At 61.9% G+C, this 26,760-nt stretch overlaps 2 protein-coding genes across 3 annotated transcripts; one reads left to right on the top strand and one right to left on the bottom strand.

Moving 5' to 3' along the window:
* Window positions 1-1,101: 1,101 nt before the first annotated feature.
* ACTG1 (actin gamma 1) lies at window positions 1,102-3,931 on the bottom strand. The gene is made up of 6 exons (XM_012452742.2): window positions 3,851-3,931; window positions 3,344-3,472; window positions 3,016-3,255; window positions 2,304-2,742; window positions 2,042-2,223; window positions 1,102-1,949 (listed from the first exon to the last, which is right to left on the bottom strand). The coding sequence occupies exons 2-6, from the start codon at window positions 3,464-3,466 to the stop codon at window positions 1,806-1,808; spliced, it is 1,128 nt and encodes a 375-aa protein (XP_012308165.1). The 5' UTR covers window positions 3,467-3,472; window positions 3,851-3,931; the 3' UTR covers window positions 1,102-1,805.
* Window positions 3,932-18,648: 14,717 nt separating this feature from the next.
* FSCN2 (fascin actin-bundling protein 2, retinal) lies at window positions 18,649-25,959 on the top strand. Of its 2 annotated transcripts, none has more exons than XM_012452741.2 (5): window positions 18,649-19,509; window positions 23,224-23,380; window positions 25,011-25,132; window positions 25,509-25,676; window positions 25,754-25,959. In XM_012452741.2, the coding sequence occupies exons 1-5, from the start codon at window positions 18,684-18,686 to the stop codon at window positions 25,957-25,959; spliced, it is 1,479 nt and encodes a 492-aa protein (XP_012308164.2). In that variant the 5' UTR covers window positions 18,649-18,683. The 2 variants fall into 2 exon arrangements, with proteins under 2 accessions (XP_012308164.2, XP_012308163.2); XM_012452740.2 differs by having other exon boundaries at window positions 25,011-25,136; window positions 25,438-25,676.
* The last annotated feature ends 801 nt before the right edge of the window (window positions 25,960-26,760 follow it).

Genomic DNA, 26,760 nt, shown 5'->3' with positions numbered 1-26,760 from the left:
TCGTGAGCATGTTTGTCCTGGCTGAAAGTGCAATGCTTCACAGGACAGATAATTTCTATTTTTTGCGGGTGTCAGAGTCGCTGAGAAGAATCATGCTGTGATGTGAGGTCACGGAACAAAGCAGGGTGGGAGCCTGGAGCTCAGCGAGCTCCTTGAAATTTGTCATGCCTGCCTCCCCCCGCACCCCACCCAGCTTGATCCTCCCCTCCCTCTCCCCCATTCTGGACTGTGAAGCCCCCTCCCCTTACCAGAGCAGGAGCCAGCAAGCACCACTACCCCTGCTTGGGAGAAATCTGCTTTGCAACTGCAGAAACAATCTTGACCAGATGGAACAGGAAACATTCCCCGTGGGAAAACTTCCAAATCTTTTTTTCAATTAGTAGTGATCGCACTTCCCTGACCCAACCTCCAAATAACTACTCTGTAGCTGTAAAGCAGTTTAGAGCAGGGTATGCATTGGCTTCGCAATCCCATCCGAGATATGTACCACTAGCTTGAATGCAAGATCAAATTCAGGCTCTCCCCTGGCGTCTGCCAGGAGAAAAGCTCTAAGTACCAAGGTTCATTTTGAAGAGCACTTGCCAAGCCACTTACACCAGGTGAGGACCCCATTATTGGCAGGTAGAGTTCCAGGATTCAGTCATTAGCCAACTTCGTGACTGCTGCATTCTGATTCAGCCAAAGTAAAGCTATCCCGTGCACCGCATCCACCTGAGTTGGGGGACGCTATTACAAAGGCCCTGCTGATTCAGGTGGTTCTTAGCAGTTTTATCCCAAACATTTACCCCATGTCACCAAGTCATCTTTTTCCCAAAAATGTCCCAAAAAGCCATCTCAGCACCCCCCTCCCTAGCCTGCATGCCAAGCTGTCAGCACCTGTGGCACTTTGCCCTGTGATGCTGCCTCAGTAATGTCTTAACACCCAAACTCACTAGGCCTTCTTACTTCCGGTTTGGAAGAAACCAAACCGTTGCTCAAATTATAAGCAGCTTTCTCACCAGTTCTTGAAGCCAAGCAGAGCAGCGCCCACCCCAGCATGCCCAACCCTTCCAGGGCCGCCTTTCCCAGCACTCGCTACTTCCCCACACAGGAGCCAGTCAGTTACGGCAGCACTTTTATTTTTCCTTACACAATGACGTGTTGCTGGGGCCTAATGTTCTCACATACAGTAGAAAACCAAAATTTGTCATCTCTTTAAAGAATCGAGAGTTGCGTACAAAAAAAACCTTACATAAATTAAGAGGATGAATACATTTACAGGTGTAAATGCAAACTGCTTCTGACTCAAGGCAAGTAACAGCCCACGGTGCTCTGGCAGCAAAACATCAGCTAAGAAAGAAAACCGGGTCCTATGGCTTGGACTTTCCAACCCTAACAGACTGGCAGTCCTTGCCAGCCTCTAGAGCAATCCCAGAACACTCAGCCCTGACACATGAATACCCTGCACAGATAGGAGACTGCTGGCCACGCAGACTCACCAAGCCAGACTTGTCTGCCCACAAGCACGTTTTAACCTCAGCCACGAAGTGACCAAGCCACATATGTACTAAAGATTGAAATCAAAGATATGTACAGGGTACCAAACAAATACCAAGGGGAACAGTTAACTTGAATACAAGGTCAAAATCAGCAACAAGTTCTACAATCCAGTGCTGATATCAGATACAAGCTTCAAGGACAATTTCTTTTTGAAGGCTTATTCCAGTTTCATGAGGCTAGCATGAGGTGTATGCATCTGCCAGGGGCAAATTTATACTTCCGAATTAACCCATGCAGCAAATGCTACGCATCTGCTCGCAGTCCGTTTAGAAGCATTTGCGGTGGACGATGGAGGGGCCCGACTCGTCATACTCCTGCTTGCTGATCCACATCTGCTGGAAGGTGGACAGCGAGGCCAGGATGGAGCCGCCGATCCACACGGAGTACTTACGCTCTGGGGGTGCGATGATCTGCAAAGACAGCCAGGCGTGGCTTGAGTTCACACAGCATCCCCAGCCAGGCCTCCCGAGCCAAGCCGAGGGCCACCGACCCCTCAACTCACCTTGATCTTCATGGTGCTGGGTGCCAGGGCCGTGATCTCCTTCTGCATCCTGTCGGCAATGCCTGGGTACATGGTGGTGCCGCCAGACAGCACAGTGTTGGCGTACAGGTCTTTACGGATGTCCACGTCACACTTCATGATGGAGTTGAAAGTGGTCTCGTGGATGCCACAAGATTCCATGCCTAGGTGACAAAGCCCTCCATTAGTAGTGCTGTGTCACCCAGAATCAAAGAGCAGAAAGCCTTAGACTCACACCACCTACCGAGAAAGGAAGGCTGGAACAGCGCCTCCGGACACCGGAACCGCTCGTTACCAATGGTGATGACCTGGCCGTCGGGCAGCTCGTAGCTCTTCTCCAGAGAAGAGGAGGATGCGGCGGTGGCCATCTCCTGCTCGAAGTCCAGGGCGACATAGCACAGCTTCTCCTTGATGTCGCGCACGATCTCCCGCTCAGCCGTGGTGGTGAAGCTGTAGCCGCGCTCGGTGAGGATCTTCATGAGGTAGTCGGTCAGGTCCCGGCCAGCCAGGTCCAGACGCAGGATAGCGTGGGGAAGGGCATAGCCCTCGTAAATGGGAACCGTGTGGGTGACCCCGTCTCCAGAGTCCATGACAATACCAGTGGTGCGCCCAGAGGCGTAGAGGGACAGCACGGCCTGGATAGCCACGTACATGGCCGGGGTGTTGAAGGTCTCAAACATGATCTGGAGGGAGACAAGAGATGGCTTAGGCAGGGGCAAGGACCCGCGACCACCCCATGCTCACACGCCACAACATGCTGCATGCCAGTGTGATGTGTGGAGAAAAGAAAAGAACGCAGGCAGAAACCAAATGAGAAACCTGGAGGCTTCAGGGAGGAAATGCCGGGAGAGGAACAGAGCCTGGAACAGCGAAAGAAACACTTGAATGTCAGAATTCAAGCTGGGCAGAAAATGACTAGGAAAACGCACGAGCGCACGGGCATCGCCGAGCCTCACCTGAGTCATCTTCTCTCTGTTGGCCTTGGGGTTCAGGGGGGCCTCGGTCAGCAGCACGGGGTGCTCCTCCGGGGCCACACGCAGCTCGTTGTAGAAAGTGTGGTGCCAGATTTTCTCCATGTCGTCCCAGTTGGTGACGATGCCGTGCTCGATGGGGTACTTCAGGGTCAGGATGCCGCGCTTGCTCTGGGCCTCGTCGCCCACGTAGGAGTCCTTCTGGCCCATGCCGACCATCACGCCCTGCAGGGAGTGGCCATCAGGCTCGCCGCGGACCCCGAGCCCACCCCGCAGCGCAGAACCCAGGAGCCCCGTGGCGCCCTCCACTCACCTGGTGCCGAGGGCGCCCGACAATGGAGGGAAACACGGCTCGAGGGGCGTCGTCCCCAGCAAAGCCAGCTTTGCACATGCCGGAACCATTGTCGATTACGAGCGCAGCAATTTCTTCTTCCATTGCGACCTGCCAGGAGAGCGACAGACTCAGGCGAGCCCCGCACGAAAACAGCGCCCCGACCCAGAGCCAACCAGGACCCTCCCGCGCAAGAGCGTCGAGCTCTACCCCAACCCCGGAAGCCGAAGCCTCCAAGACCGCAACCGCCCGGAACCGGCGCCCGAGCCCTTTACGTAAAGCGCACCGCCCGGGACTCCGCACTGCGGCCGGGCCGCGCCCTAAACCCACGGCGTCCGCCCGACCCTACCCGCGTGGCCCACCCAGCCGGGGCCCGCCTTTCGCTCCCGAAAACGACGCGGCAAGGCCTCCGCGGCGGAAAGCGGGGCCCGCTGGGGTCGAGGGGCGAGAACCAGAGACGTCCTCCTCGGGTACGGGAGGGGCGCTTACCGGCGGAGCAGTAGGACAGCGAAGCGGCGAAAGAACGCTGGACGCGAGCTGGCAGCGGCGACTGAGACCGACCGCGGCCTCCCCCGCCGCTTTTTAAGAGGAAGCGGCGCGCGCGCGCGGCCCGGCGGCGCGCGCGGCCCCAGAACATGTCCATATATGGCGATCTTTCCGAAAGCCGGGCGCTGATTGGCCCACCCGGTCAGGTCACGTGGGGCCCCGGCCCGCCCCGCCCCCAGCCCGCGCCGCCTCCCAACGGCCCCGCCCGCGCCACCCCCGCGCGCTCGCGACCCTGCGCGGGCTGGCGGGCGGGCCTGGCGGGCGGGGCTCGGTGGGGGCGCCCTCTCGGGGTCGCTCGGAAGGCCGAAGGGCTGATGGGCCCGGCCGCGCCCCGGGACTGCCGCACCGTGGGGAGGGCCGGGCTGCGCCCCGAAACTGCCTGACCCGGGGCGGGGCCGTGCGGGAGCTGGGTGGGTCCCCGCGGTCCGGGCCACGCTGCGGGGCTTTGCTCCCTGGGACGTTCCCTGCGGGCTTTCCCCTCGGGCTCCGCGCCCCTGCCGGGCTGGGGGAGGGGCGGGGCGGGGGTCCCCGGCGCTCGGCGTTCCTGGGCGCGGAGGACCCTCACCTCGCCCCGGTTAGCATAGGAAGGAGCCTCCCGTCCCCGATCGCAGCCACTACCCCACAGGTCCCTCCACGGGGCGCCCCGCCCCGGGTCTCCGTGGCTTTGGAGACCGATGCCCCTTTCTACCCGAGCCGACACATCCCTGTCCCTCAAATCACAGTCCCGATTGTCCCCAGGCGCACGCTCGGGGTTGGGGCTACCCCGCCCCCTCATCTGCTGAGGAGGCGGTGCGCAGCGAGGCCTTTGTTTCATGCTGGTCACCTGTAGACGTTATAGGGAAACTGAGGTAGAGACCGGAATCCTGACTTTGGTCGGCTCCCCAGTCTGGGGAGGCCGGGGGGATCCCCTCCTCTGTTTTCGAGGCCAGTTAAGGGCAGGGGTCAGGGCTGGCGTGGGTTTGGGCACAGGCTGGTCCGGGGCGCGCACGCCTCGCTGGGAGACTCCGCGGGAAGACCTGTCATCCCCGGGAGCGGCCTGGCCGCACCTGTTGGCGCGGGTGCTTCGGTGACACCCCGAGGGGCTCCCGGCACTACGGTTTCCGTGTGCGCTGTGGAATTTTCAGGGTGAGAGCGCCGGCCACGGAGGGCAGTGGGGCCGCGCAGTGAGGCGACGACTCGGCCAAGGTCGCCGGCCGTTCCGCTGGACTCGACAGGCTAGGGGGCGGGGCCGGGGTCCCCGCGCGGAGTCCGCGCCCCGAGCCCTGCAAAGTGAGCTGCAGACCCCGTGTTTGGGGGAGGACAGCGAGTCAGGGCCTGGCGGCCGGCCCAGCCCACCCGCGGGCTGCAGTCACCCCGGACCCCGAGACCTGTGCCTAAGGCCCCCGTATCGCAGGCGTCCCGGGGGTGCCGAGCCCCCCAGGCACAGACTCCGGGGGCCCGGGCAAGCCTCTCAGGTGTGTGCCCTCCCGGGGCGAAACCGGGGCCGGGCCCGCAACAAACACACCCGGACTCGCGTCCCTGGGCAAAAGAACCGCAGCCTGCTCGACCCCCCCAGATGGGGACTTCCACTTGGGGGTCCCAACATGCGACGTCGCACACCGAGGGACTCGGGGCAGGCGGGGAGTGGCCACAGGCCCCTCTGTCCTGCGTCCGCCCTCCCCGCGTTCCGCTCAGCGCCGCTGGGGACCCTGCCCCTCCGGGCCTCGGCCTCCTCTGAAGCTCCTTTGTCTGGGAAGTGCGGGAAGGCGCGGGCCCCGGGCGCGACCCCCGCTTCTTTCCCACGTTGCGGACCCAGGACGGCCCGCCAGGGTCTTGGGGGCGGGCTGGCGCCTCGAGACCCTTGGACTCCCCGCCCCCCGGCACGGCCTGAGCCGCGGGGAGTGGCCGCCGCCGCGGGCCGGGGCGAGAAGCGACTTCCTCTTCCGCGGCCGCGTCACGCGGCGGGGGCAAAGGTGCGGCCCAGGTGCGCGGCGGGGGGCGGCGGCGCGGCCATATTTGGCGATCTCGGCGCTGCCGGAGCCCCGCCCGCCCCGCCGGGAAGCCCAGCCCTGGGCAGCGCCGTCCCTGCCCGCCGCGGGTCCTGAGTCACGGCGGGCGGGGGGCGGAAGTAACGGACGGGGGGCGCCCGACCGGCGCTCCTGGCCTTATTTAGTCAAGGAGGCCGCCGATTGGCGCGCGGGACCAAGTGGCGGCGGCGGAGCAGCCCCGGGGCGCAGGGAGCGGCCCGGCGCCTCCGAGGGGGCGGGGCGGGAGCCGGGCGTGGGGGGCCTCGGAGCCTGAGGAGTCGGGAGCCGAGGGCGGCGGGGGACGCCGGGCTGCCTCCCCCTGGGAAGTGCGCGGGCGGCCGGAGCGCGCGCTGTGGTTGTTCTGTTTTGCAGCTGCGCCTCGCCCAAGGTCGCTCCGGGGCCGTCCTGGGTTATGCTCTGGGAAATCGGTGGCACGGGGCGGCCGCCACCCTTCTGGAACTGGAGCCGAGAGGGCGCTGCATGGACGGAGCTGGGGAGCTGGGCGAGTCAGCAGCTGCGCTTCCCCAGAGGTGGGTGTGTCCTTCACATTTCAGGAACGCAGACGGGGCTCAGAGGAGCGGTGTGATTTTTCTTATCTAGTTCAGTGCTGGCTTTGGTGGCTTTTTTTTTTTTCTTTGCCATCAGCAATGTGAAAAGTGGTTTTTTATTATGACCTTGTTATATCTTGTTTCAATTTCGGCCCATTTTGTGGATATGAGAACAGTGGCCCAGGGTGGTGGCCTGAGCTGGGAGGTGTGGCAGAGCTGAGACTTAACCCAGGGCCTGCACCCCCCACGGCCTGGCACTGCCCCACCTCTAGGTCCTTGCCCTGTACTTCCCTCTACACCGGGTCAGCCCCCGGACTGTGGGTCATCTCCACACTGTTGACATTCCCCGCCGCGGCCCTCACCGCCTCCCACCTGGCCAAGACCTGCTACTAGTCAGACACGGGCTTAGGCATGGGTCCCCACCCATGGCCTTTGTCTCTGTCACTCCACCTGCCTGGACCGTCTTTTCCTTATTTCCTTCCTTCCTTCCTTCCCTCCCCCTGTCGCCCAGGCTGGAGTGCAGTGGCGTTACCTCATACTGCAGCCTGTCTCTCAGACTGCATGGACGCACCACCACACCTGGCTAATTTTTGTATTTTGTAGAGACAGGCTTTCATCAGCAGTCTGGAACTCCTGACCTCAAGTGATCCGCCCACCTAGGCCTTCCAAAGTGCTGGGATTACAGGCATGAGCCTCCGCACCCAGCCTGGAATGTCTTACCTTCTCCCACTAAATGAAACGACGGACCCTGAACAGAAAAAGGAAAACTAGCAAACCCCAAAGCCTCGAGTTTCGCCGTAAGTACCGAAGTTAATTCCTCAGTATGGCAGCTGTCCCATGACCCCGTAAGATGCCAGCATTAGGGGGCACTGGGAGTAGAGCATTGGGGAACCTTCCTTTTCTGTAATTCTAAAGTTATCCCATAATAGAAAGCTAATTGAAAGAAATCCCAGGAAACCAAAGCTCACCTACTGTCAGCCCAGCTCCCTGTTCTCCCACACCCTTTCGGAGAGCTGGTCCTGTTTCCTGAAGCCCTTTCCCGGGCCTGGGCGGGCTCTGTCTCTTCAGGAACAGTGGTCCTACAGGCAGTCCCGGTGGGCGAGGCTGGTTTCCTGTAGCTTGGCCCGGCTGCCTCTGAGTTTTGGCCGAAGGGACGAGGCCAGGGTCCTACACTACTGTCTCCTGGCTGGTGCCCAGCTTGGGGTTTGGTTCTCCTGCCCCACCGTAGAGACGGAAGCCCAGGAGGGTCAGCTGGCCGTCCTGCCGGCCCCCCCTGCAGAATCGCTGGGCAGGTGGCTGAGTGGCCAGGTGCTGCTCTCTGGTGCTAGGATGTAACAGACCAGGTCTCCGCACGTGTCATCCGATTCTCACCACTGGAGGACGGTCCCAGACCGTGCCGTTTTACAGGGAAGGAAACTGAGGCAGTCTCCTGGGTCAGGTTAGTGAGCCAGAAGCAAGGTCACATCCTGGGAGGTCAGAAGGTTCTGGAGGGGTGGCATGGGCACTTCACACAAGGGTTAGGGGCTGGGGTGCACAGAGACACTAAGGCCAAGAGTCCCTCAGCTGCACCCCCCGCCCAGCCCTGGCCCGCCCCGCTCCTGCTGCGCCAGGCCTTCTGGAGACAGGAACCCCTTGCAGTTACCCGAGGCTCCCCATCCCAGCTGTGCAGCGGGAACCAAGGAGGCCCAGGAAGAGCCCTGAGCTGGGAGTCGGACACCCCGGGTTCTGGGCCCGGCTCAGCCCTTGTGCCTGCCATGTGACCTCTCTGTACACCATTTCTTGTCGTGTGTGGCCCATCAAGGGCTCAGGCTGCTTGCCCTCCTGTGTGGACGAGAGGTCTGCGGAGAGGAGGCCGCCAGGTGGCCCAGCAAACCCCCCAGGCCTCTTGCCTGACACCCAAGGGTTCAGTTTTCAGTGATGAGTAAGACATGCTCAGCTCCTCTGTGCGTCATGTGTCAGGCCTGAGACCGGGCCACCCAATCCTCACTCTTTCCGAGGGCGTAGCCCCAGGCCCGGCTGTGACCCTCTGCTGGGCCTAGAGAAGAAGGCTTTTTTCCCCAGGCCTCGGTCCCCACTGGTCCTCCAGGGCCACACGGAGTACGGAGTGTCTGGTCTCCACCTGGTCCAGGAGCTCCTGCCCCCCAGCCCCACTCCTTCCTCCCCAGAGGCAGCACTGCCTGAAGCTTGCATTTCCCCTCAGGGTGGTTCTTAGCTGAGGTCACAGACTGCAGGGGAGGAGCCAGAAACAAAGATGAAACCCGGGGGCCCCCACCCCCAGCTGGGGCTGAGGCCGGAAACCACCCTCCCAGGCCGCCCTACGTGGCCCTGCCTGCACCCTTCCCATTCCCAGGGCCTTGGCCTCCACAATCACTTCCCAGGGTTCAAATCCCCGCTGCTCCTGAGGCTACCGCTGCCCCGAGATAGAATCTAAGCCCTTCCTCCAGTGCAGGAGGTCTTCCACCCCTTCCCCACCCTGACCACCCCCGGCTGTTCCTCTGCCCCCAAAGTTCTTCCCACTGGCGGCCCCCATGCCACCCATGACCTCCCATGAGCTCCCACTGACTATTAGCTTGTGTCATCATCTCTGCCCTAGAGCACTGGTTCTTGGGGCACAGCGTGCTTGTTCTCCATGGTGACGCTGGTGCCTCTACCTGGCATAGCTCCTCTGCCCCCAGCAGCTGCGTGTGCAGGAAGCCCAAGTAGGGGTGGACTGCAGAGGAAGGAGTTCCCGGCCTGGAGGAGGGAGGGGTTCCCGGCCTGGAGGAGGGAGGGGTTCCAGGCCTGGGAGGAGGGAGGGGTTCCCGGCCTGGGAGGAGGGAGGGCAGAGACGAAGCCAGGCAGATTCGGAGCTGCTTATCTCCACAATGTGGAAGGAGCTGGGGCTCCAGGCCTGGCTGGGGGGCTTTCTCTGGCTTTCCTCACTGACGTCTCTGCCCCCAGCTGGTGGGCTCCTCCAGCTCTCCTCGGCAGGCAGGGCAGGGAGTGGCTGCCTTGTCCAGAGTATGCAGGAGGCCAGGGTAGGGGAAGCCTGTTGAAGCCATCCAGCACCTCCTGCTCTGGCCTGCAGTTTGCCCAAGGAGCTCTGCAAAGCGACTAGGTTAGGCCCTCGCCACGTGGAAGACAGAGAAGGGTCAGGGCGGGACAAGGGCAGGACCACTGCTCTGGGCGCTGTATCCCAAAGGCTGCCTCTGGGATGCGCAGAATGGAGGATGCCAGGGTCCACCCCAGACTTGGTCGGGGTACCCGAGCGGTGACCGAGCCCTCCTTCCCCAGCGCACCGAGGGGGTGGGCACAGTAGGGCGGGCTGGCTGGGGGACGAGCACTGCATCATACCCTGCCAGCCCTGGCCTGGGAAGCCGGGACTTGGAAAGCGGGTCTGCCTTCGGGCAAAGTGAGCCCCGGGCTGTCTCGCAGGCTGGGCCCAGGGCTGCAGCCCTCACCTGGTGCAGGATGGCGGTCCAGCCCGGCTGCAAGTTGACCTGCCACCCCGAGCTGCTGCACCCCCTCCCCCACAGTCGGCCTTTCCTGGCCCCAGGGTGCTCCTGGGTTTCATCTCCTGGCTGGCGGCAGGGATGCACCCCCAGGGCCGCGAGCTCGGAGGCCTGGGACCGGGAGGTGGCGCCCCTGGCGTGGCCCCGAGGGAGGGCTGAGAATGGCCAGCCGGTGTCGTTCCCACTTGGGCCACCAGGTGGGTCCTGCTATCGCTAGGAAGCCGCACCTGCCAGCTTGCTGGAGCCCCAGCTCACCCCGAGCGCCAGGAAGGACCCCCGCCCCTCCTCCTGTCACTGGCTGGAGCCAGCCGCTGAGTCACCGCCACACATTCAACAGTGACAGAGGCAGGGCTGCCCTCGGCCAAGGCTGACGCGGGAAGGTGGGATGGGGTCACCCAGGGCAGCGAATGATGGGTGGTCCGGTCCTCCACTCAGTGCCAGACCTTCACGACTCACCCCAGATGTCCGGGGTCCCTCCTGTGACCAGGGACAGAAGGTGCTCACAGAGGGCCCCTAGCACGAGGACCTTGGCCCTGGGTGTGGGGCGTTTTTCTGGCGCTCTGCTCCCTGCAGTGGATTGCCCCTGCTAACTGCCAGTTCCCAGGAAAGGAAAGGGGTGGAGAGGCTGGTTGGAGGCCACACAGCAGGAAAAGGTGGCTCCAGGACTGGAGGAGTGGCACTCAGCCTCACACATGCCTGCTGGGACACAGGCTTCTCCAGCTGTCCCAGGGCTGGGCCAGGTCAGGCAGGGGCCTCCCCAGAGTTGTGCCCCAAGGGGCCAGGTTGTTTGGGGCTGGACTGGCTCCTGGAAAGTAAGGGGCAGTGCTGGGCAGGGGGTGTCCAATCCCACACCAGGGCAGTCACGCTTCTTCCGGGGCTGTGGGGAGCCACAGGAAGATCTAGGGTAGGGGCTGCAGTGAGAGACGACAGACCCAGGAGGTGACCCTGAAGGAGGAGAGCATTTTTTCCTCATCTAACCCAAGATCACGTGCTGGGGTCACGTCATGACCAAGGAAGGACAGTGGTTGGCCCAACCCATGTGTCTGCTTGGTCTGTGGGAGGGAATCATCCCAGGGAGTCCCCCGTGCCTGGCCCCAACCCGCAAAAACACCTGGGGCTCTCCTGAAGGTTAACTGCGCCCAGCACCTTGACAGGCCCCATTTCCTCTAGTCCTTAGACGAAGGCATCCTTTGGGTGAGCCCCTAAGTGAGTGTTGAGTTTGCATATCTGCAGGTACCTTGAGCTCACCCCCTGGAACTGGCAGTTTGGGGAGGGATGGAATTTCAAGTTGAGAACTGGCCTTGGATTTTGAAGGCTTAGCCCCCGTCTCTGGCCGGCCCTGCTGCTGCTGAAAACCGAATGTCTCTGGATTCCTGAGCCAGAGTCCGGGTTGGTTTATGTTTCTCTAAGAGCTTTCAGGCTTTTTCTTGCTCATCTGGAATGGCTTCATGTCCCTGGTGATGCTTTTGCATCATTATCTTGGCCACTTCCTGGGCCCTGTTCTTGGTAATTTTCTTATATTATTTCTTTAACAATTTCTGTCTTTTTCTTCTGTTTTCTGTTCACCTGTTTTGGGATTTCTGTCAATTGGGTATTATACCTTCTAGATTCTATAATATTTAGTTTTTCTTCTCTTTTTTAAACTTTCTGGGATATTTCCTTGACTTGTAACCATTGAATGGAATTTTTCGTTTTATTTATTATAGTTTTTAACCTTTTGTTTTAAAAAAAAAAAAAAAAAAAAAAAAGCTTTTTTGAGACAGTGTCTTACTTTCACCCGGGCTGGAGTACCTTGGGGCCATCTCAGCTCACTGTAGCCTCGACCTCCCAGGCTGAAGCCATCTTCCCACCTCAGCTCTCTTCACGCCCTAGCAGCCAGGACCACAGGTTCATGCCACCATGCCTGGCTCATGTTTGTAGTAGAAACAGGGTTTCACCATGTTGCCCAATCTGGTCTTGAACTCCTGAGCTCAAGCAATCCACCTGTCTGGCCTCCCAAAATGCTGATACAAATGTGAGCCACCACACCCAGCCTTTGTTTTGAAATTTCAAACTTACCTAGTTATAAACATCTTTTGGTTTTGTTTTTGTTTTGTGAGAGACAGTCTTGCTCTGTCACCGGGCTGGACTGCAGTGGCGCAATCTTGGTTCACTGCAACCTCCACCTCCTGAGTTCAAGCGATTCTCCTGCCTCAGCCTCCTGAGTAGCTGGGACTACAGGCGCATGCCACCAGGCCTGGCTAAATTTTGTATTTTTAGTAGAGACGGGGTTTCACCATGTTGACCAGGATGGTCTCGATCTCTTGACCTCGCGATCCGCCCACCTCGGCCTCCCAAAGTGCTGGGATTACAGGCGTGAGCCACCACGCCCGGCCGTTCTACACATCTTGCATTGGCTTCTCATTCTCCTCTCTTTCTGAGCCACTTGGAAGCGGGTTTCAGGACGACGCCCTTACTGTTTTTGTGTTTGTTTCCTAAGAGCGAGGATGTTGTTTTCTATAACCAGGGTCCAGTGATCAAAATGAGACAACATCAGCATCACAGTGTGTATCCAACTGGCAGTCAGTGATCAGTGACGGCGTGGACCATCCAGCTTCAGTAATGGCGCTTGTCCCAGTAGTGTCCTCCGTGGCCTTTTCTCCTCACCTCATCCAAGATCATGTATTACATTTTGTTGTTGTAGACTATGTTCTTTTTTTTGAATGAGAGTCTTGCTCTGTCACCCAGGCTGGAGTGCAGTGGCGTGATCTCGGCTCACCACAACCTCCATCTCCCAGGTGCAAGCAATTCTGCATCAGCCTGCGAGTAGCTGGGATTACAGGCAGCCGCCACCATGCTTGGCTAGTTTTTGCATTTTTAGTAGTGACAGTTTTCACCATGTTGGCCAGGCTGGTCTCGAACTCCTGACCTCAGGTGATCCGCCTGCCTCAGCCTCCCACAGTGCTGGGATTACAGGCGTGAGCCAACACTCCTGTCCAAACTATCATATTTTTAATTCCCAAGGCCTCTCTTGTTCTCTGCACCATTTCATTAACTATAGGCAATGAGACTTTTTTTTTTTTGAGACAGAGTCTTGCTCTGTCACCAGGCACCAGGCTGGAGTGCAGTGGCACAATCTCAGCTCACTGCAACCTCCACCTCCCCGGTTCAAGCAATTCTCCTGCCTCAGCCTCCCGAGTAGCTGGGATTACAGGCGCGTACCTCCACACCCAGCTAATTTTTTGTATTTTAGTAGAGAGAGGGTTTCACCCTGCTGGCCAGGATGGTCTCGATCTCTTGACCTCATGAACCACCCACCTCAACCTCCCAAAGTGCTGGGATTACAGGCATGAGCCACTGCACCCAGCCCGAGACTTTTTTAGAAAGCAGACCGGCATGCATGCCTGGAGCTGAGTAGAGTGGCATTGTCCCCAGGGAGCTGGTCGACCCATCATGGTGACTGTGTGCAGAAACCTGCTCACTGCAGAATGGTAAATGATCCATTTCTGTTTTGTCCCAGAAGTCAGAAACAGAGTTAATTCCTTTCCTTTCCCCAGCATGGTTCCTGGCACACAGTAGGTACTCTCTGGGCACCTGTGACGGTCTGTTATTACGTGACTAACCTTGTAGCTACTGGCGTGTGGTGTTGCGTGTGGGCAGGGTGTGTGCACACGTGTGTGTGTGTAGATGCAGGTGGATGGGCTGCGCGGAGGCTGCCACCTGCCGAGCTGAGGGCTTTCCACGCCAGGTGTCCATGTCCGTGGGGCTCGGGGGCGGGAGGCTCAGTCACCCCAGTGGTTGTGGGGCATCTGGGCTGGTCGAGACACCTTTGCTTCTGGCCTCAGGGTCCCTTTGGGGCTTTTGTCCTTGCTGGGGCGCAGAGTTTTCTGGCAAGGCCTAGAGCCCTCCGCAAGGGGCTCTTCCTCCCCTCCTCTCCGGGCACAGCCCCCGACCAGCACCTTAAGATCTCACAGGGCAAAAGCCAGGAGACTTCCTGGGCTTTCCACCCTGATGGTCCCAAGGGGAGGCCCAGAGCAGCCGGCAGTGAACCAACCGTAGTTGAGGAAGTGGCCTGCTGGCGGGGGCCGGGAGGGGAGGGGGTCCCTCTGAGCGTGTAGGAGACCACGCTGGAGAGCCCCTCCCCAAGCTCTTCATTCAACCCTGCGCTGCCCCCTGTCTGGCCGATGGAGCCTGTCACCCTAAACCTGGCCTCAGTAAACCAACCCAGGTCGGAGAGAGAGTAGTGCAGCCCCCGCGCCAGTGTAAGCGGAACTGCAGCGAGGCCGATAGCTCGGCCATGAAAAAATCATGAGGCTGCTGGGCTGCGGGCCTGGGCTCAGGAGGGGCACTGGGGGCTGGGCCCTGGGAGCAGGTGCGGGGCCAGGAGCGAGGACATCAAGGCCCAGTGTGCCCAGCAGGGGGGCCTCACCTGGCCGCAGGACCAGGGGTCAGCAGATCCTGGGCAGGGGCCTGGCACGGGGATGAGGGGGAGGGTGGAGCACCTGGGAACTACTGGGGACAGAGATGCCTACAGGAGTGGCAGCAGCTGGGGCCTGGCACCAAGGTGGGGGCTCCTTCGATGCCTGTGGGGCCTGTGGGGGCTGGTGGTCCTCAGCCGCAGGGCAGCCCCAGGGCTCCGTTTCCAGGGCTCCAGGCCAGCAGGGCGGGGAGCCACCTCTCCCCTAGCTGCACACCCGCAGGCCTGTGCCAGCTCACACCACCAGCATCAGCATTTCAGGGCACCCAGTCGGGAGCACGTGCTGGTCACCATGGCAGCAGACAGTGTGCCAGCAGGAGCCCAGGCTGGGCTCTAGCATCCAGGATCAGTGGTCTAGGCATGGGGGACTGGGGTCCTTCCCCTTGTAGCACCAGAGGGGCCAACTGAGTGAGGGGAAGTGGGGCCCCCCGACGCCAGGGCAGCCCATCCCCCAGCACCCCAGAAAGGGAACAGTTACCTGAGAGTTCTCAGGAAAGCCTGGGTGGTGGGGGGTGGGGGGCCACCAGGGGTCTGTGGGGGCACACGGCTTCCTGTTCCCACCACAGCGCTCCCTGTAGCTGGCCCAGCACTGAGAGGGATGGAGGCTGAGGCTTAGGCTCAGGGGAGGCCGCCAGGGGATGCTGATGGCTGAGTAATTCCTTGCCCTCTGGGCCCAGCTGGAGCCAGGTCTGGCTACCCCAGACACCCTCTCAAGTGCCCACCAGGACGAGGCATCCCTCCTGGGTGCAGACCTCAGCCTGGGCTTCAGGCACACACCAGGCAGATGCCTCCACCCACCAGGTTCAGAGGAGAGCGAGGGCAGGGTGTGGAGCTCTCAGAGTGGCAGTGGCTTTGAATGTCCCCAGTACAGCCTGCACAGGTCAGGGTGGCAGGCGAGTAGCACCCCTGTGAGTGGGAGCGTGGCATCTCCAGAGGTGTGGCCACAGGGCTTTGTGGGAGTCGATGGGAAGGGTGCTCCCTGTTGTCTGAGAACACTGCAGGGGTAGGGGTGGGGAGGGGGATAGAGCACCCCAGCCCACCACAGGCCCTTGTGAGTTTGTTTCTGCAGGAAACGCGTAGGGCCCTGGAAACAGCCTCCCTTGGGCAGTGTACAACCTGGGCTCTTGGCTGGGATCCAGGGTGGCATTCCAGGGTCCAGGGCTGGCCCAGCAGGTGACCCTGCTGGCAACCTTTGCCCACCCTGGTCCATGTGGCCCTTCGCACACACGCACACACGCACGACGCTGCACCCATCAGCAGAGGCCCAGCCAGCCCATCACACAAGATTCGGGCCCCTGTGCTATGGTCCCAGCTACTCAGGAGGCCAAAGTAGGAGGATCGCCTGAGCCCAGGAGGCTGGGGCTGCCATTGGCCAAGAGAGCACCACTGCACTCCGGCCTGGGTCACAAAGCAAGACCCTGTCCCTAAAACAAATCTTAAAAGAAAGCTGGGCGCAGTGGCTCACGCCTGTAATCCCAGCACTTTGGGAGGCTGAGGTGGGTGGAACACCTTAGTTCAGGAGTTCGAGACCAGCCTGGCCAACATGGTGAAACCCCTCTCTACTAAAAAAAAACAAAAATTAGCCAGGTGTGGTGGTGGGTGCTGTAATCCCTGCTACTCTGGAAGCTGAGGCAGGAGAATCACTTGAACCTGGAAGGCAGAGGTTGCAGTGAGCCAAGATTGTGCCACTGCGCTCCAGTCTGGGCAACAGAGTGAGACTCCATCTCAATAATAAAGAATTAGAGTCAACAATCTCAGGCACTTATTGAGGACCTGCTCTGTGCCAGAAGCCTTGCTGGGGATCCAGAGGAAACATGACCCCGCAGGCAGCTGGGCAGGAGCCTGGGGTCCTGAGGTGGAGGCCGGAGGGGCTGGGAGCCCTGCAAACCCTCCCTGCAAGGAAGCCTGGCCCAGGTGCCCACCCTTCAGTTGCCCTCCCCTGGGGCCCGAGAGTCCCCCTAGCTCACACACCTGGGTCAGTGCCAGGCAGCCCTACCCAGCGTGGAGCTATGGGCCCCAGAAGTGATGAGCCACCATCACTTCTGGCTCTGCCACTGAGAGGCTGCCCAGAGCCAGGCCCGCTTAATGCCTGGCGGCCAGGCTTGCTCCTGCTAGGCACCTGATGCCTAAGCACCCTGCCAGCCCAGGCAGTGCTAATGAGGCTGTCATGCCAATCAGAGGGACAGGCCACCCCGGGTTCCTTCACAGCCTGGCTGGGTGTTGGGGCACGGAGGTGTAGCCAGTGTCTGCCTGGGGTGGGGGGACCATGGGCACAGCTGCCCCCCTGGCTTCCCCCACCACTCAGACCAACTGAGCTGTGCCCTCAGAATCCAACAGGAGACTGGGCACAGTGGCTATGCCTGTAATCCCAGCACTTTGAGAAGCCAAGGCGGGCAGATCACTGGAGCTCAGGAGTTCGAGACCAGCCTGGGCAACATGGTGAAACCCCTTCTCTGCTAAAAATGCAAACATGAGCTGGGCGTGGTGGCAAGTGCCTGTAGTCCCAGCTACTTGGGAGGCTGAGGCAGGAGGACTGCTTGAGCTCGGGAGGCAAAGGTTGCAGTGAGCCAAGATTGTGCCACTGGACTCCAGCCTGGGCGACAGAGTGAGACCCTGTTCCAAGAAAAAATAAAAGACCCAAGGAGAAACTGAGGTGCAGGCAGCGCCCCTGGCTTGTGCCCCTGAACCAGGCTCTTCCCTGGCTTGGGTGCTAAGCCTGGGTCCTCAGTCCCCTGGAAAGGGTGGCGAGTGTGTGTGGGCATCATAGTCTCTGGAGAGGAAGCACAACCCCAGACTGTGTCTTCCTAGGACGGGGCCTGGCTGTGCGTGTCAATCACAGAGCTGGGTAAGGCCAGCCCCTGGAGTGGCGGCGTGCACAGTGCTGTGGCGGGCATTTGCACGTGGGAGTCTCTCCGCCCTGGCCCCTGAGCGTGGGGACTGGGGACGGTGTCTGCAGGTGCCTGGCACCGTTGCTGCTCAGGGCTTAGGGGACGGAGGAACCACCAGTCTGTGCACACCCCACCACCATGGTCTCCAGGGGCCCAGGCCAGGCCCCTTCTTTTGGCTAGTCCCCTGCCATATGGGGACCCTATGATGGCCACTCAGGAGATAGGGGTCCAGGAGGACAGGGGAGTGACTCCAGGCCAAGACTGTGGCCCCTGTTCCCAGTCCCCAGGGAGACCAGAGGGTCACCCGCTGTTATGAGAAGAGGACACCGGGCTGGCCCTGGCCCAGGGTGGGCAGCTCTGGTTTCACTCCTTGGCTCCGAGCCCCTGAGGCAGATGTGGGAGCCGGGCAGGCACAGTGAGCAGGGCCCAGTGCTCCTCAGGCTCTGGGGAAGGGGTGCGGCCAGGCAGCCCAGGGCGGGAGGTGCTGGGGATAGGTGTGACCACTTCCAGTCTCTCCCAGCCTGCTGGCCTCATCCTCTCCCAGAATCCAAGAGCCACCGCTGGGAGCATGGGGTGGACATTGTCCCATCAGCCTCCCGGATCCACACCCATAAAGACCCCGAAGTGAAGTGAGGTGGCTTCACTCCAGCTCGCGGCAGAGGAAGGGGCCGCCTCAGGGCCCAGTGACCTGCTCAGAGTACACGGGAGTGCTGGGGCCAGGACAGCCCGAGGCCTCTGACCCTGCCCACTTGTGCAGGGCTGCACAGGCAGCGGTCCCGCGGGCGTCATGCTGGGGCCTGAGCAGCATGGCCAGAGGCCGGCCTGGGGTGGAGGCGACCTGGGCTGCAGGTTGCGGGTGGGGTCCTTGCTCTGCTCCTGGCAGCAGGAATCAGAGAAGTAGTAACTGGATCCAGCAGAGTGATCGGGTTGCGGCAGTGCTGGGCGGCTTCTGCATCGGGAAGGGCCGGGCCGGGCTGGGAGCCCACACAGGGGGTCGGAGGAGGTGGGCAGGAACGAGAGAGGCCAAGAGGTGCAGGGCCATGAGGAGGGGCGCCGGGCCCACGCTGTGAGGAAAGGGGGTCGACTCTGCTCCCCAGCCCTGCAGGCCCTCAGGCTCTGGCCTCTGCAATCCGGGAGTGGCTGAAATCCAAGCTGGGGGTAATGAAAGGCGCCGCTCCTAAGCCGCACATCTCTGATCCGCTCTCCCCGCCCGCCCTCTGCTGCCCACTGGCCCTCTAAGAGCTGCCCAGGCGGCTGCCGCCGCGGGTCAGAGGCGGGTCAGAGCAGGCAGCGGGTCCATGACGCCCGCTGGGTCTGGGGGACTGTGGGGGCCGTGAGCACTCAGAGGGAGCGCCCCAGGCCCCCCAGGGGGACCGGCCGCCCGAGGATGCCGACCAATGGCCTGCACCAGGTGCTGAAGATCCAGTTCGGCCTCCTCAACGGCGCCGACCGCTACCTGACAGCCGAGAGCTTCGGCTTCAAGGTCAATGCGTCAGCGCCCAGCCTGAAGAGGAAGCAGACCTGGGTGCTGGAGCCCGACCCCGGGCAGGGCACGGCCGTGCTGTTCCGCAGCAGCCACCTGGGCCGCTACCTGTCGGCCGGAGAGGACGGGCGCGTGGCCTGCGAGGCGGAGCAGCCGGGCCGCGACTGCCGCTTCCTGGTCCTGCCGCAGCCGGACGGGCGCTGGGCGCTGCAGTCGGAGCCGCACGGCCGCTTTTTCGGGGGCACTGAGGACCGGCTGTCCTGCTTCGCCACGGCCATCTCCCCGGCCGAGCTGTGGACCGTGCATCTGGCCATCCACCCGCAGGCCCACCTGCTGAGCGTGAGCCGGCGGCGCTACGTGCACCTGTGCCTGCGGGAGGACGAGATGGCGGCGGACGGCGACGTGCCCTGGGGCGTGGACGCCCTCCTCACCCTCATCTTCCAGAGCCGGCAATACTGCCTCAAGACCTGTGACAGCCGCTACCTGCGCAGCGACGGCCGCCTGGTCTGGGAGCCCGAGTCCCGGGCCCGCTACACACTGGAGTTCAAGGCGGGCAAGCTGGCCTTCAAGGACTGCGACGGCCGCTACCTGGCACCCGCGGGGCCTGCTGGCACCCTCAAGGCCGGCCGGAACACGCGGCCGGGCAAGGATGAGCTCTTTGACCTGGAGGAGAGTCACCCGCAGGTAGTGATGGTGGCTGCCAACCACCGCTACGTCTCTGTGCGCCAAGGTAAGGGGCCGCAGATGGTGGCCTCCTGAGGGCTGCTGGGACCCCTTGCTTCAGGGAGGAGGCCGTGGGGGTCTCTCGGGGAGTGGCATCCTGTCTATGCGTGTTCCCATGTCTGTTCTGAGCTGGGTGTCAGATGGGACATGTGTGGCCCTCAGTGCAGGCAGGTGGGCCTCGGGCCATGCCCAGGGGCCCACACTGAGGTGTGGTGGCTTCAGGGTCAGAGGCAAGGGGTCCCAGCCTTTCACAGGACAGCTGGAGAATGTCTCAGTCAAGCCCTGGGCAGCTGCGCCATCTGAGATTGGAGAGGTGTGGGTCTGGTGGGGCAGTGCCCAGCAGGGGCAGGGGGCCCACAGCCTGGCCTGATACCACAAGGGGCATGTGGGCAGGAGGCTGTGGGAGCCCCATTTCTCCCGTTCTCTTCCTTCACCCCACATTCTGGACTTTAAAGGAAATTGGGAGGGACCGGGGCAGGGCAGGGAGCCGGTGGTAGGGAGGGGATGGCACCACCACGTGCCCGACTAGTGGAGCCTCATGCAGCCCCAGGAGTAGGGGCTTCAGGTCAGCTCCAGTGCTAGAGGACACTGGGGCACACAGCCTCGCCCTTGTTGGGGAGGAGCCTCCCTGCTCAGTAGGCGTGGCCTGGTCTCCCCATTTCCCAGGTCACCAGTACCCTCCCTGCGTGACTCCTCTGCCACCTGTGGGGTGAACCCCAGCAGTTTCTCCTTCCCCACAAGCAGGCTGAGCTCTGGGGGAAGACCCTGGCCCAGGCAGTCGCTACCCCCTGGGCTCCTGGCTCCATGTGCCCCAGAGTGGCAGGCCACAACCCAGGGGCTCTGAGTTGGTCTGAGGAGGCAAGGTGGGGAGAGCCGGGTGCATGGAGCTCCTTCTCCCGACTTGGGCCTCTCCAGACCAGCACCAGCTGGGCAAGGAGGGCTCCCCATCTCCCGGCAGCTCCCAGGTGCCCCGCCACCAAGCCCCCGCCCTGACGGAAGTCCAGGCCCCCTGGACACACTGATACTCTGGGGCCAGATGGCAGAGGCCCCACCCTGAGCACCGAGAGCAGAACCTGGCTGTGGCTACAGGGGCCCTGCCACTGCAGTCAGTGTCCTTGGGCCTGACCCAGCGGTGACAGGGTCCCAGGAGTGAGGGTTCAACTGTGGATGCACAGCCATGGCCCTACTTCCCATCACAGCCCACAGTTCAGCTGCAATGCCTGCTGGCCCGGGCCTGGGTGCGTGGCAATCCTTAGGTGGTTAAAGGGGTAAGTGGGACAGTGGCAGTGAGAATTCTTCCTCCATGAGAGCCAGCCAAAGACACTGGACTTTTAAGCATTCGTATGTGGACAGCTTGTGATGAAGCCTGAATGGTGGACATGGCAGTGGCCGTGGCATTGGTGGCAGTGATGTGTGACGTGGACGGTGGTGTGGAGTTGGATGTGAGGGCATGGGGACAGTGTGGTGGCAGTGGCAATGACGATGGTGGTGGTGGTGGAGGGTTGGGGGCTGTGTGGCCCATTCTTCAGTCTCTTAATCTTCAACCACCCTGCATCTGCCTCCGTCGTCCCTTTGAGGGGAGAATCCCCTACTAAAGACCAGCTCCCATCTCCCACTTTAGAAGCAGGAAATGGCAGCCAGTCACCTCCCTCCCTGCCTTGCAACAGGGCTGAGAGGGCCACGACCTGGCCACCAGGTGTTTCAGGCCCTCACCTGGTGGCCGGTGTTGTGGGAGCGGGGTGTGGCCTCTCAGTCCTGGGGCTGGAATTCCCAGCTTCGAGGCAGCTGCCATGTGGGTGCTGCCACAGCATGGCTACCGCCTGGCGGGCCTTCATCGAGGCATCTCCCTGGCTGGGTGGCCCCTAAGCCTCTTCCCCTGAGGGCTGTGCGCACCCAGCTTGCGTGGTGTCTCCATCAGCTGGAGCCTGCTCATTTCTGCTGACAGACAGGAGGCAGTGTCTGATGCGGCCGGTAACAGAAAACTGGCCACAGACTGGCTCAAGCTGTGACATCGATCATCTCCTAAAACGGGAGTGCAGAGCCCCTGGCCTTGGTGGGCTCCCAGGCGGCCACCAGCGCCAGCTCAGGGCTTCCCCAGGGTCCTCTGTTCTTACCTTGTTGCCAAACCACCCTCCAGGGTCAGCTCTGACCTCAGCCTGACACCCTCACGGTCATAATGTGGCTGCTGGTATTCCAGGCCTCACATCCAGGCAGGACGAAGTCCAGAGGAAAAAGAGGCACTGGCGCTGCTTGTGTCTTCTCAGGAGTAGGAAACTTCTCCCCTAAATCCTAGCAGACATTGCTTCACGCTCACTGGCCAGAACTGAGGGTCCCCCAGCTGCTCAACCAGCCTCTTTGGAGGGGCCTAAAACCAGCGTTGCCTAGATCAGCGCGGATCCCAGGTCTCTCCTACTTTGAGGCCGTGTCCCTGGATGCACATGGCCGAGTGAGGCAGCCCTGGACAGCGTCCTGTCTGGAGGAGGTGTGGAGCAACCCTGGGGAACCGAAGTGCTGGCCGAGGAGGCCCGGTGGCGGCGGGAGCCCTGCGATGCGGTGGCTTCGCACCTGCTTTTCCTTCAGTGCCGCGGGGACGGCATTGCCACGCCCCTCATGGGCGCCTCCTCCTGAGGGCTCCTGCTGCCCTGGGCACCGTGTCCGTGTTCCCCTCCACTGGGCCTAGGCAGGCTCCAGGGATGTGGCCACAGTTCTTAGCTCAGTGTTTGCCAGGATCTAGAGCTGGTGGTAGTGGGGACGCTAGCACGAATGCTGGCTGCTCCTCTGCATCTGATCAGTGAAGGGTGTGATGGAGACCCCAGCCTGGGGCATGAGGGGCAGCCTTGGCAACAGGTCCTAGCCTCTCTAGGTTAGCCACAGCCTGGCACCCTCCTCCCCTCGGGACAGCGTGGGGTGGGATCTGGCCCCATCTTCAGGCCCCATGGGGCTCTGCCCACCACTCCCTCCTGGTCCCCCAGCTGGACAGGCCACCAGAGTCCCTGGGCCTCTTGGGGGGCTCCGCAATCTGCCACACCACTCCCAGGGCTGGTTGCCATGGAAACAGGGAAGTGGTTTGTGGGAAGAGCCAGGGACTCAGTTCACAGAAGATGCTGGAGAGGCTTTGGTGCCTGCTGTCCCCACGCTGGGCATGGGTGCCCCTCCATCCCCTCGCAGGAACCCCAGATGGAGGCAGGGGCAGTCTTATCCTCCCCCATGGCTCCTGGGAGGCCAAGCATAGGTGGTTGGGGAAGCTGCAGAAGGAACAGGGACCAGCCCCTGCCTGATGCCCATGGATGCCCCATTCCCATCCCCATCCTCACCATCCCGATCATTAGGTCCTGGCTGTGCCCACCCAGCAGCTTACGGTAAGTTATAAATAGAGGCTGGTGTAAGCCTTGGCTCAAGAGAGCAGGGCAAGCAGATTACCAGCTGATTACTGATCAGCAGAGAGTGGGGGCTGTGCCAAGTAGAAGGGCCTGACTCCTGGGGCTGTGGAGGGAGGTCATGACTCCCTTGGGGACAGTGTGCAGGGTCCACAGATGGCACATATGGCCCCAGGGCAGGGTTCCCAGGCTCTCTGAGAGGTGCCTTCCCAATCTTCTCAAATCAAGCAGGTTCTACATGAGATCCCCTTCTGGCTTCAAGGGTGCCCCAAAAAGCATGCCTCCCCATCCCCTGCTCCCTACTCAGGAGAGGCGTGAGGGGCTTCCCCATCTCCTCCCTCCAGGAGTCAACGTCTCAGCCAATCAGGATGAAGAACTAGACCATGAGACCTTCCTGATGCAAATTGACCAGGAGACAAAGAAGTGCACCTTCTATTCCAGCACTGGGGGTTACTGGACCCTGGTCACCCATGGGGGCATTGAGGCCACAGCCACAGAAGTGTGAGTGCATGCACCCCTCCCTCCTCCACCATCCCCATTACCACCATCACCACCCCCAACACCTGGATCAGCACCATCCTCATCCCCATCCCCACCATCTCCACCATCCCCACCATCCCCATCCCCATCCCCATCCCCATCACCACCATCTCCATTGCCATCCCCATCCCCACCATCCCCACCATCCCCACCAACCCCATCCCCACCATCCCCATCCCCATTCCCACCATCCCCACCATCCCCATCACCATCCCCATCACCATCCCCATCACCATCCCCATCACCACCATCACCACCAACCCCATCCCCACCATCTCCACCATCCCCACCATCCCCATCCCCATCTCCATCCCCACCATCCCCATCACCATCTTCATCACCATTCGCATCACCATCCCCATCACCACCATCTCCATTGCCATCCCCATCCCCACCATCCCCATCCCCATCCCCATCCCCACCATCCCCATCCCCATCCTCATCCCCATCATCCCCATCCCCATCCCCACCATCCCCATCCCCATCCCCACCATCCCCATCCCCATCCCCACCATCCCCATCCCCACCATCCCCATCCCCATCCCCATCCCCACCATCCCCATCCCCATCCCCATCCCCATCCCCATCCCCACCATCCCCATCCCCATCCCCACCATCCCCATCCCCATTCCCATCCCCACCATCCCCATCCCCACCATCCCCACCATCCCCATCCCCATCCCCACCATCCCCATCCCCATCCCCATCCCCATCCCCATCACCACCATCTCCATTGCCATCCCCATCCCCACCATCCCCACCATCCCCACCAACCCCATCCCCACCATCCCCATCCCCATCCCCATCCCCATCCCCATCTCCATCCCCACCATCCCCATCACCATCTTCATCACCATTCGCATCACCATCCCCATCACCACCATCTCCATTGCCATCCCCATCCCCACCATCCCCACCAACCCCATCCCCACCATCCCTATCATCCCCATCCCCATCACCACCATCCCTATCACCATCATCCCCATCCCCACCAACCCCATCCCCATCCCCATCCCCACCATCTCCATTGCCATCCCCATCACCACCATCCCCATCACCACCATCCCTATCACCATCTTCATCACCATCCCCATCCCCACCATCCCCATCCCCATCCCCATGACCACCATCTCCATTGCCATCCCCATCCCCACCATCCCCATCCCCACCAACCCCATCCCCACCATCTCCACCATCCCCATCACCATCCCCATCACCACCATCCCCACCAACCCCATCCCCACCATCTCCACCATCCCCACCATTCCCATCCCCATCCCCATTCCCATCCCCACCATCCCCATCCCCATCTCCATCCCCATCTCCATCCCCATCATCCCCACCATCCCCATCATCCCCATCCCCATCCCCATCCCCAAACTTCCACCACCATCACTGCCTCGGAGATGAAGACTGCCATAGCAGCTTGGTCAGGGAGGAAAGGCCACTGGGGGTGGTAGCTCCTGATGGTGGTAGGTGTGTCAGTGGAGGGCAGGCTCCTGTCCCCGTCCTTGGAAGCTGAGGAGGATGGGGAAGTGAGACCCTGCACCCCCATCTCCTGCTGCCCTGAGACCTTTCGCTGCTCCTCCAGTTCCGCCGACACCATGTTTGAGCTGGAGTGGCGCGGCCGCCGAGTGGCACTCAAAGCCAGCAATGGGCGCTACGTGTGCATGAAGAAGAATGGGCAGCTGGCGGCCATCAGCGACTTTGTGGGTGAGCACTCTGCCTGCCAGGGAGTGGGGCAGGGGCTGTCTCCACCCAGGGACAGCACCTGCCCGGAAACCCCACCTCCACCAAGAGCTGGACCCTCCCCAGCCCACGGAACAGCTGCTGCCATGGCAGTCTCACTTGCTGGTCCACATAATCCATCTTGGCAAGGGCAGCAGTGAGGTCGAGTGGCCTTGTGGGAGTCTCCTTATCTCCACTGCACATTCGGGAACCCCCTAGGCACCTTGCCAAGGCCGCACATGAGGCAGTGCCAGGTCTGGGCCCCCAAATCTGGGGGTGGTGCTTCCCAGGGGACCACCTCGCCCGGCCTGGACGGGGAAGGTGACGGGAGGGGCGGCGCAGCAGACGCTCTCCCCGCCAGGCAAGGACGAGGAGTTCATCCTCAAGCTCATCAACCGGCCCATCCTGGTGCTGCGCGGCCTGGACGGCTTCGTCTGCCACCGCCGCGGCTCCAACCAGCTGGACACCAACCGCTCGGTCTACGACGTCTTCCACCTGAGCTTCAGCGACGGCGCGTACCAGATCCAAGGTGCGCAGCGGGCGGGTGGGCGCGGGGAATGGGTGGCGGGCAGGCGGACACCCCGCCGACGCCGTCCCCTCCCACAGGCCGCGGCGGCGGGTTCTGGTACACCGGCAGCCATGGCAGCGTGTGCAGCGACGGCGAGCGCCCCGAGGATTTCCTCTTCGAGTTCCGCGAGCGCGGCCGCCTGGCCATCCGCGCCCGGAGCGGCAAGTACCTGCGCGGCGGCGCCTCGGGCCTGCTGCGCGCCGACGCCGACGCCCCGGCCGGGCCCGCGCTCTGGGAATACTGAGGCCGCGCCCGGGTCTGCCTGTCGCGCATTAAACCGAGTCTGTCCCGCAGCTGCGCGTGGGCTCCGGGACGCCGCTTGGGGGCCTGCAGCTGGAGGTGGAGGCCCGCCGTTCTCCCCACAGAGCGCCCAAGGACTTCGGCCCAGGAGGTGGCCTCGTGGATGGGCGGGGTGACCCAAGCCGGTGGAGGTGGGGAGGGAGGGGAGGTCTTGAGGACCTGGGGAGCACGGAGGCTGAGGGTGGGCTGGGGGACAGCCTGAGCCCGGGCGGGGTGAGGCCACCAACACAGATCACAGATGATCTCACGACACCACGCCTCCCCAGCCCAGGCCCTCAACCCCCGCCAGCCCCTGGCAGCTCCCTCGGTGCTTCCTTCCTTGCACACTGCTCAAGGCCAAGCAAGTGGCAGAGGGTGGGGGAGCGCCAATCCTAGGGAGGTGGCACCCACAGTAGGAGGAGGAACCAGCTGGGATGCCCCTCCCCTAAGCCCGCCGGCCTTAGGGACAAAGAAGGGCAGGGTTCGGTGGGAAGGGGCTGGAATTGTCCCAACCACGTGGGCAAGGCGGTCCGAGTTAACCCTTGGAGGACCAGGCGCCACCTGGTCCAAGCTGGCAGGGAGGAGCAGTAGCCCTAGAGCTAGGGCTGTTCCCGGCGTGGTGCCTGCAGTGTCCCCTGGTGGCAGCCAAGGCTGGGGCAGGAGGGCTGGGGGCACCAGGTGGAACCACAGTGGCTGGCACTCCACACCTCCGGGCTCCCCGCTCAGCAGAGCCTTGGAGAGGGTCTCCCAGCACCACCCTGCCTGA

This window comes from Aotus nancymaae, unplaced genomic scaffold (assembly GCF_030222135.1).
Source record: "Aotus nancymaae isolate 86718 unplaced genomic scaffold, 86718_ANA_hifiasm-v0.15.2.pri h1tg000089l, whole genome shotgun sequence".
Classification (NCBI taxonomy): Eukaryota; Metazoa; Chordata; class Mammalia; order Primates; family Aotidae; genus Aotus; species Aotus nancymaae.
Note: the sequence above shows the minus strand (reverse complement) of the source record. Positions and strands in the feature narration are given on the sequence as shown.

Excerpts from the sequence above, each read along its gene's own strand:
- ACTG1 (XM_012452742.2), bottom strand. The coding sequence starts at position 3,466 with ATGGAAGAAGAAATTGCTGCGCTCGTAATCGACAATGGTTCCGGCATG. Across the intron at positions 2,224-2,303 it reads GTTCCAGCCTTCCTTTCTCG|GCATGGAATCTTGTGGCATC; the intron begins GTAGGTGGTGTG and ends TTTGTCACCTAG. Across the intron at positions 1,950-2,041 it reads CCAGCACCATGAAGATCAAG|ATCATCGCACCCCCAGAGCG; the intron begins GTGAGTTGAGGG and ends CTGTCTTTGCAG.
- FSCN2 (XM_012452740.2), top strand. The coding sequence starts at position 18,684 with ATGCCGACCAATGGCCTGCACCAGGTGCTGAAGATCCAGTTCGGCCTC. Across the intron at positions 23,381-25,010 it reads GAGGCCACAGCCACAGAAGT|TTCCGCCGACACCATGTTTG; the intron begins GTGAGTGCATGC and ends CTGCTCCTCCAG. Across the intron at positions 25,137-25,437 it reads ATCAGCGACTTTGTGGGTGA|GGGACCACCTCGCCCGGCCT; the intron begins GCACTCTGCCTG and ends GGTGCTTCCCAG.